The sequence below is a fragment of the Tetrahymena thermophila genome, assembly GCF_000189635.1.
Source record: "Tetrahymena thermophila SB210 genomic scaffold scf_8254798, whole genome shotgun sequence".
NCBI classification, from domain to species: Eukaryota; Ciliophora; class Oligohymenophorea; order Hymenostomatida; family Tetrahymenidae; genus Tetrahymena; species Tetrahymena thermophila.
In genome coordinates, this window is record NW_002476554.1 from 310,799 (window position 1) to 325,546 (window position 14,748).

Consider the following 14,748-nt stretch of genomic DNA (forward strand, 5'->3'; position numbering starts at 1 on the left):
AAAATTTTTTGTTAAGCTAATTAAGTGAATTTGTTTGTAGTTTATTAAAATAAATTAACACTCTTGTAATAAGAATATTTAATCCTATAAATTAGATAATAAATAAAATATTTAACTTTTAAATATTTTTTGATTTTATATTAATGTAAAAACAATTAAGATTAAATATAATTCATTTATTTATTTATTTTCTTCTAATTTCTATTTATTTTTTCTGAAATAATCGTTAAATAGTTTATAATTTTTAAAAAGAGTATTTTTGGTTTTTATTTTTTAATCTTTAAATGAATTATTGGATTTATTTTATAAAAATTTTCATTTGATTTCGAATCAAATTATGAACAAGTAGAACGCTCTCTAATTTTTGATCTATAAAATTATTAATTTTACAATTTTTTATTTCCTTTTAACTTTATTTAGCTAAATCCAACATATATATTTATTACAAAAAAATTATTAATAATTTTGAATAGTGTTTTAAGAGAAATTTTAAATTAATTACAAAATTTATTGAAAAAAGAAGATTTTCTTAAATTTCATTGATAGAAGATGTAAGTAAGATGAGTCAAATTTCATTTATTGTTTTTTAATTTAAGTAGATATTATAAAAAAGCATGTATTCAATTTAAAAATAAATAGAGTATTTGGCACCAAATTTACAAAATTTTTTAGACACACAAACAAACAGCTTTTATTTTTTATAATTGTGTAATCCTAAACAATGATTATAATGTAATTACTATGTATGAACCTTAATTACAAATTTATAAGAGCAACTAACTATGATGATTTATACTTTTATAGGTGATGAGATTGATCAATTAATTTTTTATATGCTTGAATTATTATTTATTTTTTTAAAAATGTTCTAAAACTAGAGGTAGAATCTTCACTCAATTCAATAAATAAATAAGTTAAGCCTTAAAAAATTAAGTTTTTCTAACAAAAAATACTTACTTTTTCTGTAAATTTAAAAATAACGAAGCATCTATATGTATGAATATAAGTAAATTTTATTTGTATGCATTTATTTTATAAAATTCAAATAATTTAAATTTTAAATACTATTTGTCATTTATCTAAATTAAATTTGTATTAAATCGAATTTTTACTGTAATAAGGTCTATAATACTAAATAAATGTGTGGATGGGTAGTTAGTTTAGTTGAATTTTTAACTTATTTCATATTTTATTCTTTGAGCGAAATATATCTATCAATAAGTCTCTTTTTTCAAAAAAAAATTTGAAAATTATGAAAATTGAAATAGAAAAGAAGTAAATTAATAAAATAAACTAATCAAAAGCTAATAACTCACTATAAATCAGAAAGAAGCTTACATTCTTATCTCAGTCTAATATTCCTTCCAAATTTTCTTTTTGAAACATAATTAATTTACAAAATGAATTTGTTTTTGATATATAATAGGGTTAGATTTTTTGAAATATAAAATTTTTAAAGACTGTCATTCATTTATTAAAATTTTTGAAAATAATACAAAATTTTATTTCGTTTTTCATATCATTTTAAAAACTTTATATAATTATATTAAACCTATATATTTATTACAATAAAAATATTAATAATATAGAAAAGTGTTTTAATTATCTTTCTAATTATAATATTTAATCAGAAGATTTTCAAATTATTACGAAATTTATTTAGTAAAAAAAGAAGATTTTCTTATTGATAGAAGATGTAAGATGTGTCAAATTTTAGTTATTATCTGTTAATTTAAAGTAGATATAATAAAAACTTTATTTAATTTTAATATCATCAAATTTACAAGATAATTTAGACAAGCAGACAGTTTTTATTTTTTATAATTGTGTAATTTTTAACATCTTTATTACGAATTTCCATGACATTACAATTAAACCAATTAATTCTGATTCTAATTTGATTACTATATTTACGTTAATTACAAGCTTATAATAGCACCTATGACGATTTATACTGCTATAGCTGATGAGATTGATCTGAATTTGTTTTTTATATGCTTGAATTATAATTTATATTTTTTAAAATGTTCTAAAATAATAGCTGGAATCTTCAACTTAGAAAATAAAAAGATAAGATTATAATCTATCTGCTCTCAAAATTTAAATTTTTAATACAAACTCAATTAAATAAATAAGTTAAGCAGTAAAAAATTATGTTTTTATAACAAAATATACAGAACAATATTTTTGAAAAATAAGGACTTTGATTTCTCTAAATTTAAAAATAATAAAGCAAAAAATGTAGATTTATTTTATACTAAATTTTGCTCTAAATACTATTTATCATTTCAATCAAACTTGAATTAAATCCAATTTTTTACTGTTGTTAGATCTATAATAATTAAATAAATATATGAATATATTAGTTTAAATTTTAACTGATTTCACGTTTTATTTTTAGAGGAAAATATACCTATCAAGTAAGTCTCTATTTTAAAAAAAAAATTTGAAAATTATTGAAATTGAAATAGAAATAGAAAAATAGATTATTGTAAGTAAAATAATATAATAAACTAATCAAAAACTAATAACTGACGGACTATAAACCAGAATCTAGCTATTTCACTCTAATATTCCTTCAGAAATTTCTTTTTGAAACATAATTAATTTACAAAACAAATTTGCTTTTGATGTATATTAGATAGGGTTAGATTAGATTAAATATTTGAGTTTTAAAAACTATCATTTTTTTAAACCAAACAACAATTTTTAAAACAAAATATATTTATTTGCAAACCCCATTAAAAATATTAAATAAATTTTGATAGATAAAAAATAATTTTATTTTAATCTTTTTATTTGTTTATTTGATTTAGTTAATTTAGGCTATATATTCAAAGAATTAATTCAGTTATTTAAGTTAAATAGTAATCTATTCATGCTTATAAATATAATACGAATCAATAATACTTATAATAATTTTTGTTTATGATGTAATCTACATTTAGGAATATTACGCAATATAATAAAATAATCAATTTAAAAAAAAAGATTATTTCTCGTCTAATTAATTTCTTTTTTGATTATAAATTTTGATCTTTTAAATGCTGATTTAAATTTTTACAGCTTTAGGTATTTTTAAAAACAAGTTAGTTTGTGTAAAAATTGTACTTTTCATAGAACTCCTATATGTAAATACTTCCTGTAATTCATGTCAATCAATAATAGAATATTTATATCTTACCTGCATATTTTGATAAACTTATTAAATGAATTAAATAAATTCAATCAATATTTTGCTTTTAAATTTTTAAGTAAAATTCTGTTACTTTTCAAACAAACCTTTTTTTTATTATCTCATTAACAATTTTTGTAGAAAAAACAAACTCCCACCGAATGTTCTTATGAATTCTTATAAATCACTTTTGAATAGAAGTAATAGTAAAAAAAATATTTAAATAGTAAAAATACAAAGTATATATTAATAATAGTATTAATAAATAAATAAATAAAAAATACTAAATAATTAGAGAAGAATCATTAAAAACCATATTTTAGGTAACTTTGAACATTTTTTCAATTATTTTATCATTTTAAATATAGAAAAAGAAAAATAAGTAAATAAATTATATTACTCAGCTCAGTCCTTAATAATATGAAGAAAGTTGAAGTGAAGGATCTTTTCTAATCAACTTTTAACTTAGTTGGTTAATGTCAAGAATAAGTTAATTACGAATGTTACTTAAATTAGTGCAAACTCTTAATAAAATAATTTGAGAAACTGAAAGAAAATGACTAATAATAATAATTCCTAAATAAATCAACTTTCAATTATTTAAATCAGAAATAGTTTTATGATTAAGAATTTTCATAGAAGGATGATAAAACAATTCATCAATTTTTAATTAAATACAGCAAAGAAGATGATTTAAAAACTTTAGAAGAGACAATTACAAAATTAGAAGATTAGAACTATTAATTGAATCTCAATAAAAGTTATTCTTTTTCTGATTAAATCTTAGATCAATACCAAATAAGAAAAGCATCAGATTCAACACAAGATTCTGAATAAGACCAAAATATACGCTTTAATTAAGAGTAAGACGCTTACTAGCAAGACTTGTTGGATGGATATCTTGCACCACAAAGTTAGAGTTCTTCTAAAGAGTCTAATTAGAATCATAGTATTATCTTAGAAAGTATAAACGATATTATCGATTGTTTCAATACTATAGAAAGGAAAAATTTGAAATAAGGCAATAAATAGTTAGAAAAAAATTCTTCAAAAAATTCAATTAACAGCCACTCAAATAAATTAAAATAAAACTGCCTTTCTGATGATTAAAGATAGTTTAATAATCAAGAATAACCTTAGGATAACATAAGTAATATAATTGATTAATTCTTTTAAGATAAATTAAAATAATTTTATGAATGTGTTAATAATGGTAATTGTGGTGATTATGTTAATTGTAGTTATTGTTTTTATTCTAGCCTTTAAATAGCTGATTAATTGATTGAAAACTTAAAAGAAATAAATTGCACACTTCAATAGAAATTAGGAAATGGAGGCGAATCAATAGTTTTTAGAGGTATTTATAAGAAAGAGAACTCTAATAATTATGAAGAATATGCAATTAGGATACAAGATATAGATAAAGAAAATAATTCAGATTAAGATTTTAATGAAATTGAAGTGTTCAATTTTGTAAAAAATTCCACAAAAATTATAAATTGTGTTTTTCAAAAAGTATTTTAAATTGGGGATTTAAATATCCTTGTATAAATACTTGATCTTTGCGAAACTGATTTACAAAAAGAAATTGTTAATGGCATAGAATTTGATGATTTATGCTCAAAAATACTAGAATTGCTAGATGTGATAATTGAACTAAAAATATACAGAATTACCCACTCTGATATAAAACCAGCAAACATTTTAATTAACTCAGAAAAAAAATGTATCATAACAGATTTTGGAATATCTATTCTCTCTACTAATTAATCCTAAAAGAGTCGTGGGCATACATTATATTATGCTGCACCAGAATAAGAACAAAAATAATATATTGATCATAGTACAGACATCTTTAACCTGGGTAAAACATTTGAAGTGTTAATAAATAAGATCAAATATTCCTCTGATGAGATTATTCATAATAATTAAAAAGAATGCATAAAAAAATTATAGAATATTATTAATTCTGAAATGTTAGAAAAAGACTAAAATAAACGAAGCGAAAGTTTAGTTTTACTTAAAAAATTTTATGATATAATTAAATAATATAGTGATAGCGCAATTGAGAGCTATGCTAAAAACATTAAATAGATTGTTAAGTAAAGAAGATTTGAAACTACTAAAAATATTTTTGAACTCTAAGAATCCAAATTAGTGCAGCTTTTGCTTGCTCTCCAAATAAACCTTGAAAAGAAATATTCTTAATTTAATTTGATGAATTCAGATTTACTCTAAACCATAGATTTCATTATTCAAGAATTTGACTTGACCAGTTAATTAGAGCTTAAATCTTAGTTTACTAAATTTTTTGTTTTCCTTCATTCTATTTTTATTTGTTAGATTTTCAAATCTATAGAAAAGGGTTAAAGCTATGATGCAATATATCAATACTTTAGTTGCTTTCAGAGTATTTGTAAATCACTCTATGACATAGGAATCTGTTTGCTCTCAGAAGGCCACTACAGTCAAGCTGTGAATTATTTCTAAATATCCTACGAAATATATGGCAAAATATTACCTGAATCGAATAGAGATCAAGTGAATATAGCTAATACTGTAAATAAAATAGGAGATTGTTACTTTAAGCTAGGACAATTTGATAAATGCTTATAATATTATAACTAATCGCACGAAATAAGAACATCTTTTTCAAATAAAGAAAGCGAAGATATATATTTATCTCTTTCAAGTTTAGGATAATATTATAATTAAATAGGAGATTAGTAGAAAGCTTAAAATTACCTTAATGAATCATTAGAAATTTAAAAGAAATTGTTAGAAAGAGAAACACACCCTGAGACAGCTTAGTCAGTTTTTCATACAGCATCTTGCTTGTTTTAATTAGGAAAGTATGAATAGGCTCTAGAGAGGTATTTATAATGTCTAGAAATGAGATTATAGGTATTTTTTAATGACCATAGCGAAGTTGCAACTTCTCTTTGCTAAATCGGAGTATGCCTTTTTAGATTAACTAAAACGGAAGAAGCTAAGAAGTACCTAATTGAATCACTTGAAATGAGATAGAGATTATTTAAAGGAGACCATACTGATACTGCATAGTCTTTAATGCAATTAGGTTCTTACTTTATGTTTTTAGCAAATTTATAAAAAGGTTATGAATATCACACGCTTTCATTAGAAATGAAAAAAAGGCTTTATGGAGATCTTAATCATCCTGATGTAGCAGAATCTATGCAGTACCTAGCTACATGTAATAGAGCATTAGGAAATCTCTAATAATCTTTAGCTCTTGATTACTTATCTTTATATAAAAGGTAATCTATATATAGAGGTAATCACATTGATAAGGCTAACTCTCTACATGCTGTTGGATCAGGTTTAATGTTTTAAGGAAAAATAAAAATGGCAATAAATTACTTTAAAATGTCAATAAAAATGAAAGAAAGTATATAATCTAACTAAAATAATCTCTCTCTCTCTATAAATAACCTAGGATTATGCTACTCTTATTAAGGTAAATATTAATTAGCACTAGAACATAGTTAAAAGGCATTGGAAATTTAATAAAAATAATTCAAAGCACATCCAACTATAGTATTATTCCTTTTGGATGTTGCTAGAAGCTATTTTTACCTTGGAAATTTTAAATAAGCTATTAATTACTCAAATAATTCTCTTATAATGTTAGATTAATTAATTAAATTTCACTACAAAGGCTTTTTACCATAATGGGTAAAACCTGAGAGAGCATTAATTCTCTTGAATTTAAGCTCTTATCATTATGCAGACAAAGATATAGCTCAAGGTAACTTTTATCTTAAAGAAGCGATGAAATTTTATGAGCAAGTGTTTGAGTCTGATTAACTCAACCCATAACAAATATAGGCTTTAAAACTTTAAAAATGCTATTCTGATCTTAAGAATTCTGGATAATATAATAGCAATAATGTCTATTTATTAGATAAGATCTCACTTATTCTTATTAGATTGAATATATCAAATTTGAAGCAGAAATAAAAATGAATGAATGAATGAATGATTTATTTCTTTAAAATAATAATTGTTTTAAAATTAAAATATGTTTTTAACGTTTTATTAACTTATAAATTTTACATTTTATTCTTACTTTAAGCTAATCACTAACTTGTAAAAACACATTATTTTAATTTTTAAAACCATTTATATAAAATTTATGAATTTTAAATATCTCAAAATTAATTTGAGAGTTAAAAAATAAATATCTTACCCCTATCATTTATTAAAATAGAGTTGATGGGTGGTTAATTAAAAATAACTTTTATTCAATGAATTATTGTATAATAGAAGTTATTGTAAAAAAAATATTTAAAAAGTAAAATTTCAAAGTAAATATTAATAATTAATAAAAAAAGTAAATAATTAATTTGAGGAGAATAATTAAAAACCATATTTGAGGTAACTATGAATATTTTTTCAATTATTTTATTCATTTTAAAAAAGAAAAAGAAAAATAAGTAAATTAACTCAGTAATAATATGAAGAAAGTTGAAGTAAGAGATCTTTTCTAAGTAACATTCAACTTAGTTGGAAAATGTCAAGAATAAGTTGATTATGAACATTACTTAAATTTGTGCAAACTCTTAATAAAATACTTCCAGAAGCTAAAGGAAAATGATTAATAATAATAATCATTTATAAATAAATCAACTTACAATTATTTAAATTAGAAAGAGTTTTATGATTAAAAATTTTCATAGAAAGATGATATAAAAATTGATGAGTTTTTAATTAAATACAGCAAAGAAGATGAATTAAAATCTTTAGAAGAGATAATTACAAAATTAGAAGATCAGAATTCTTAATTGACTCTCAATAAAAGTTTATATTTTTCTGATTAAATCTTAGATCAATACCAAATAAGAAAAGTATCAGATTCAACACAAGATTCTGAATATGACCAAAATATACACTTTAATTAAGTATAAGACTCTTACTAGCAAGAATTGTTGAATTAGTATCTTGCACCACAAATTTAGAGTTCTTCTAAAGAGTAAAATTAGAATCTTTCTATTATCTTAGAAAATCTAAATGATATTATCGATTGTTTCAACACTATAGAAAGGAAAAACTTGAAATAACCTAATTAATAGCTAGAAAAAAATTATTCTTCAAAATGTAAAATAAACAACCCTTCAAATAAATTCAAATAAAACAGTATTTCTGATGATTAAATCTAGTTTAATAACCAAGAATAACTAAATGATAATATAAATAATCAAATTGATAAATTCTTTTAAGATAAATTAAAAATTAAATGTGGTAACTGTAATTTATAAATAGCTGATTAATTGCTTGAAAATTTAAAAGAAATAAATTGCATTCTTTTATAGCAATTGGGAAATGGAGGTCAATCAATAGTTTTTAGAGGTGTTTATAAGAAAGGGTACTCTAATAATTATGAAGAATTCGCGATTAGGATATAAGATATAGATAAAGAAAGTAACTCAGATGAAAATTTTAATGAATTTGAAGTATTCAATTTTGTAAAAAATTCCATATAAATTATAAATTGCGTTTTTTAAAAAGTATTTGAAATTGGGGATTTAAATATCCTTGTGTAAATACTTGATCTTTGCGAAACTGATTTACAAAAAGAAATTATTAGAAATAATGGCATAGAATTTGATGATTTATGCTCAAAAATACTAGATTTACTAGATATGATTATTGAACTAAAAATATGCAGGATTACCCACTCTGATATAAAACCTGCAAATATTTTAATTAACTCAGAAAAAAGATGTATCTTAACAGATTTTGGTGTTTCTATCCTCTCTACTAATTAATCCAAAAAAAGTCGTGGGCATACATAATATTATGCTGCACCAGAATAAATACAAGGATAAGATGTTGATCATAGTACAGACATCTTTAACCTGGGTAAAACATTTGATTTATTAACAAAATACTTCAAATACACCTCAAATGAAGTTATAAATAATAATTAAAAAGAATGCATAGAAAAATTATAGAATATTATTAATTCTGAAATGTTATAAGAAGACTAAAATAAACGAAGCGATAGTTTAGTTTTACTTAAAAAATTTTATGATATAATTAAATAATATAGTGATAGCGCAATTGAGAGCTATGCTAAAAATATTAAATAGATTGTTAAGTAACGAAGATTTGAAACTACTAAAAATATTTTTGATCTCTAAGAATCCAAATTAGTCTAGCTTTTGCTTGCTCTATAAATATACCTTGAAAAGAAATATACTTAATCTAATTTGATGAATTCAGATTTACTCTAAATCATAGATTTCATTATTCAAGAATTTGACTTGACCAGTTAATTAGAGCTTAAATCTTAGTTTACTAAATTTTTTGTTTTCCTTCATTCTATTTTTATTTGTTAGATTTTCAAATCTATAGAAAAGGGTTAAAGCTATGATGCAATATATCAATACTATAGTTGCTTTCAGAGTATTTGTAAATCACTCTATGACATAGGAATCTGTTTGCTCTCAGAAGGCCACTACAGTCAAGCTGTGAATTATTTCTAAATATCCTATGAAATGTCTGAGAAAATATTGCCTGAATTGGACAATGATCAAGTGAATATAGCTAATACTGTAAATAAAATAGGAGATTGCTACTTTAAGCTAGGAAAATTTGATAAATGCTTGTAATATTATAGCTAATCTTATGAAATAAGAACATCTTTTCCAAATAAAGAAAGAGAAGATATATACTTATCTCTTTCTAGTTTGGGGTAGTATTATAACTAAATAGGAGATTAAGTGAAAGCTTAAAATTACCTTAATGAATCATTAGAAATTTAAAAGAAATTATTAGAAAGAGAAACACACCCTGAGACAGCTTAATCAGTTTTTCATACAGCATCTTGCTTGTTTTAATTAGGAAAGTATGAATAGGCTCTAGAGAGGTATTTATAATGTCTAGAAATGAGATTACAGGTATTTTTTAATGACCATAGCGAAGTTGCAACTTCCCTTTGTTAAATCGGAGTATGCCTTTACAGAATAACTAAAGTGAAAGAAGCTGAGAAGTACCTAATAAAGTCTCTTGAAATGAGATAGAGATTGTTTAAGGGAGATCATACCGATATTGCCTAGTCTTTAATGCAATTAGGTTCTTACTTTATGTTGCTAGCAAATTTATAAAAAGGTCATGAATATCATTTACTGTCATTAGAAATGAAAAAAAGGCTTTATGGAGATCTTAATCATCCTGATGTAGCAGAATCTATGCAATACCTAGCTACATGCAAGAGGACATTAGGAAATCTCTAGTAATCTTTAGCTCTAGACTACTTTTCATTATATAAAAGGTAATCTATCTATAGAGGTAATCACATTGAAAAAGCTAACTCTCTGCATGCTGTAGGCTCCAACTTAATGTTTTAAGGAAAAATAAAATTGGCAATAAAGTATTTTAGAATGTCCATAAAAATGAAAGAAAGCATATAATCTAACTAAAATAACCTCTCTCTGTCTCTAAATAATCTAGGATTATGCTACTCTTATTTAGGTAAATATTAAAAATCACTAGTACTTAGTTAAAAGGCCTTGAAAATTTTACAAAAAGAATACAAAGAACACCCAGCTATAGTAATGTTTCTTTTAGATATTGCTAGAAGCTATTTTTACCTTAGAAATTTTAAATAAGCTATTTACTACTCAAATACTTCTCTTAAAATGTTAGACTAATTAATTAAATTTTACCACAAAGGGTATTTACCTCAATCGGTTAAACCAGAGAAAGCACTAATTCTCCTGAATTTAAGTTCCTACCATTATGCAGACAAAGATATAACTTAAGGTAATTAGTACCTTAAAGAGGCGATGAGATTATATGAGCAAGTGTTTGAATATGACTAGTTCAGCCCATAACAAATATAGGCTTTAAAAATTTAAAGCTGCTATTCTGGCCTTAAGAATTCTGGATAATATAATAGCAACAATGTCTATTTATTAGATAAGATTTCACTTGTTCTTATTAGATTGAATCTATAAAATTAGAAGAAGAAATAAAAATGAATGGCTTTATTTCTAAAATAAATAATTATTAAAAAAATAAAATATCTTTTAAAAAATTTTTTAGCTTGTAAATTTTACATTTTATTGTTGCTTTAACCCACTTATTAAAAATTTATCAGTCTTAATTATCTTTTTTTACAAAAATTCTACTCAAAATATAAACAAAATTTGGAAGCATTCTTTATATTTAAAGCATATATATTTTTCCACAAAATATTTAAATAAATATTTAGATAACTCATAAACTATTTTTCATTTAATAAATAAAAAATTATCAGAAAGTAAATTTTTATTTTTTTGATAGATAATCTCCAATTTGATTATATTTAATTCTAAATATTATTTAAATCATCAATTATAAATAACAATGATGAATATCATTTAATATTGTAAAGTGCTATTAATAAATAAATGAATATAATTTATTCTGCTTTTAATAGTAATAGGTGATGTAACTTTGAAATATCTATTCTGTAATTCTAAATACTAAACAAAAAAATTAATTAAATTTATATGTTTATTATGATGGAAAAAAACATCTCAATAGAGAACATAAAAGCATTTAGAAACTTAGAAAATGTTTTAATAAATATTTATTACTTATGATTAATATTGATATTTTTTTATCAAAAGTTTGAAGATTCTAACTTATAGGAAAGCTAACACATTGAAATTTTATTTAGGTAAAAGAATCTAAATTTTTTATGATAATCTAATCATCCATCTAAATATTTTTATAAAATAAAAAGTCGAAAATAAATAGGTTCTGATGAAGTTACTTAAATATGCCAGAAATTATCTCTCTGTTAAAATCTCTAAACTTTAATTCTGGATTTAAGGTAAAAATTAAATTAAAAATTTTATATTATTAATTTAATTAACTCTCTTTTATGATAAAATATCTTCCTTTATTCCTTCCAAATTTTCCATATTGTTTATTTAAATTAACCATCAATTAAATTAAAACTTTATTCATTTTAAAAGATTATTTTAATTTTTATTTAACAAAGCTTAACTTTTTATTCTTAATTTATAAAAAAAATTATTTTTTTTAGCTCCAATTCAATTGGCAAAACCATTGTTAGAGATTTGAATAATCTTTTAAGTAAATTGCAAAATCTGACCAGTTTTGATCTTAACTTAAAGTAAAATTACTCCATGTAAGCAACATATAAAAATATGAAATAAATTTTTATAAAATTACTTTGTAGATAATTTTTATATTTCTATAAAAGGAATATGTTAACTCAAGAAAAACTTTTCTCTTAATTAGCTCTAGGAATTTAAAAGTGTTCTAAACTTATAACTTTGACTTTATAGTTAGATTCTATTTCTTAAATATTGGAATAAGAATTCCTCTATTTAGTATAAAGTATAGGAAACTGTTTAAATCTTAAGAATTTAAAGCTTGATTTTGAGTAAATTAAAACAATAAAAATTAATAAAGTTATATTTAATATATATTTAAAGAAAAATTGATTTTTCTGAAAATGATCTGAAAAACTTAGGGGTAAATTTAGCAAATTGTTAGAATCTTACTGTTTTCTATCTAAATTTAAGGTGATAAATAAAACATTTTATTTTATTCTAAAGTTATAAATAATATTTTGAAATTAATTTTTTTGTTTTATTAATTTATCAAATAAATTAATTAATGAAAAATAAATTGAAAAGCAATTGTAAAACAACTCTATCACAAGATTGCCTTGACTAAATGTTCAAAAGTTGCAAAGAGCTCTCTTAATTAACATTTATGTTTAAGTAATTAGTTAAAGCTAATATAATTATAATTTTTATATTTTTCTAGGTTTTTTTTTATATAAATTGATATTAAATATAATTAATTATTATTCAATACAAAATATATCAAAAGCAATAACAAGGCCTACGATCAAAGTTTGTTAAATTTCGCTAAATAGTTATCAAGCTGCAAAAAATTGGAATATTTAAATGTTCATTTTAAGTAAATAAAGCTTCCAATTTTGATTTTAAGATTTATAATACATAAATCATAATTATAAATTAAAAAATGTCATTGTAATTTAAATATTATTTGATATATTAAGCAATAACTATTTAGAAGGTACCTACTTAACTGATTTAGGAAAGAGTTTAGAAAATAGCTCAGAAATTAAAACAATCATATTATAAATAAAGTAATTAATTATAATGCCTCTGTTATTTTAGAAAGCAATAACTACCTAAATAATATTTTACTGGCACAAATAATATAATTTTTGGTTAAATTTTATTTTGAACACAATTCTATTTAAATAAAGAAATAGCTATTTAGGAAATTTGTGCATATCTGAATTTTGCAAAAGCTTAAAATAATGCTAAAATCTGACGAATTTGTAGCTTGATTTTAGGTTAATATAATATTTTTATTCTAAATAAATATTAAATAGATTTCTAACTTTTCTAAATTGATAATTTCTAATTATTAACCTAAATTTCTCATATTAATAGCCAAAATAACAATATCAGTAATTAGTTTTTAACAGATTTAGGACTTTAGATTTAAGATTACAACAACCTCACTACTTTAGATTTGGATTTAAGGTTCAAATTTTAATTATTTTTATTTTTTTCTCTACAAATAATAAATTCTTTAAATTGATTTTTAATTATTTTAATAAAATTTTTAAAATTTAAACTTTGATTAAATGCTAATAATTTTGTTAAAAAATGCTGAACCTCTTAAATATAATTATAGCTATAATACAATTGGTACTTAAGGTGCTATAGACTTCAGTACAGGTCTCAGAAATTGTAAAAATATATAGAGATTGTCTCTTAACTTTTAGTAAAGTTACTTTATAATTTATTATAAATTATATTTAGTCTTAAATTAATAAAATTAAATTGAAAAAAAGCGATAACTACATGAAAGATGAAGGTGCAACAAATTTATGTTAAAATCTTCCGAAAAATCTTAATAATTTATCGCTAAAAATAAGGTTAACAAACATATTTTTTTTAAGTGTTTATTAAGTTTATTAATTATGCTATTTTAAAATTTGTTAGCTTTTACATTAAATTTATTTTTTATTTTATAAGCGGGAATCAAATTACTTAATTAGGAGCCATTTAATTATCTGAAGCGCTTGGAAATTATTAAATGTTAGAAAACTTTAACTTTTTTATTAAGTAATATAAAAAATATATTATTTAATAAAAAATTTATTTTTTACAATTTATTTATTTATTTACTTTTTACTTAGTTAAATTTGTTTTTTTTAATTGAGCTATTTTTGAAATTCATTAATTAATTAGTAATAACTTAATATTTTCAGATGGTTTAACTAGTCTAGCAAGAGCAATAACATAAATGAAATTATTAAAATACTTAACTCTTAATTTGACGTAAAATTTTTATTAATTATTTCATAATCAATAAAATATGATTAATACCATTATAAAATTATTTAAAACCATAAATAATTTATAAAATGCCTTTAATTTTAATTGTTTATTTACTACATAAAAATTTATGTGGAGTCCTTAATGAAAATACTTACATTTTTTTATTTAATTACCCTATATTTTCTTTAATAATCTTCACCA

At 21.5% G+C, this 14,748-nt stretch overlaps 3 protein-coding genes across 3 annotated transcripts in view; 2 read left to right on the forward strand and 1 right to left on the reverse strand. All coding sequences in view use genetic code 6, as the record gives it.

Moving 5' to 3' along the window:
* Nucleotides 1-3,595: 3,595 nt before the first annotated feature.
* On the forward strand, nt 3,596-7,162 carry TTHERM_00170580 (tetratricopeptide repeat protein; the record flags this gene model as incomplete). Its single annotated transcript, XM_001008715.1, has 1 exon — nt 3,596-7,162. The coding sequence occupies one exon, from the start codon at nt 3,596-3,598 to the stop codon at nt 7,160-7,162; it is 3,567 nt and encodes a 1,188-aa protein (XP_001008715.1).
* Nucleotides 7,163-7,653: 491 nt separating this feature from the next.
* On the forward strand, nt 7,654-11,181 carry TTHERM_00170590 (tetratricopeptide repeat protein; the record flags this gene model as incomplete). The annotated part of the gene is made up of 1 exon (XM_001008716.2): nt 7,654-11,181. The coding sequence occupies one exon, from the start codon at nt 7,654-7,656 to the stop codon at nt 11,179-11,181; it is 3,528 nt and encodes a 1,175-aa protein (XP_001008716.2).
* Nucleotides 11,182-14,247: 3,066 nt separating this feature from the next.
* Nucleotides 14,248-14,748, reverse strand: part of TTHERM_00170600 (hypothetical protein) — a gene marked incomplete at both ends in the record, with an annotated part of 620 nt that continues 119 nt past the window's right edge. The window contains 2 exons of the mRNA XM_001008717.3: nt 14,248-14,319; nt 14,721-14,748. The exon at nt 14,721-14,748 is cut by the window's right edge and continues 119 nt beyond it. Coding sequence (XP_001008717.3) covers nt 14,248-14,319; nt 14,721-14,748 — 100 coding nt within the window. The remainder of the gene's footprint in view (nt 14,320-14,720) is intronic.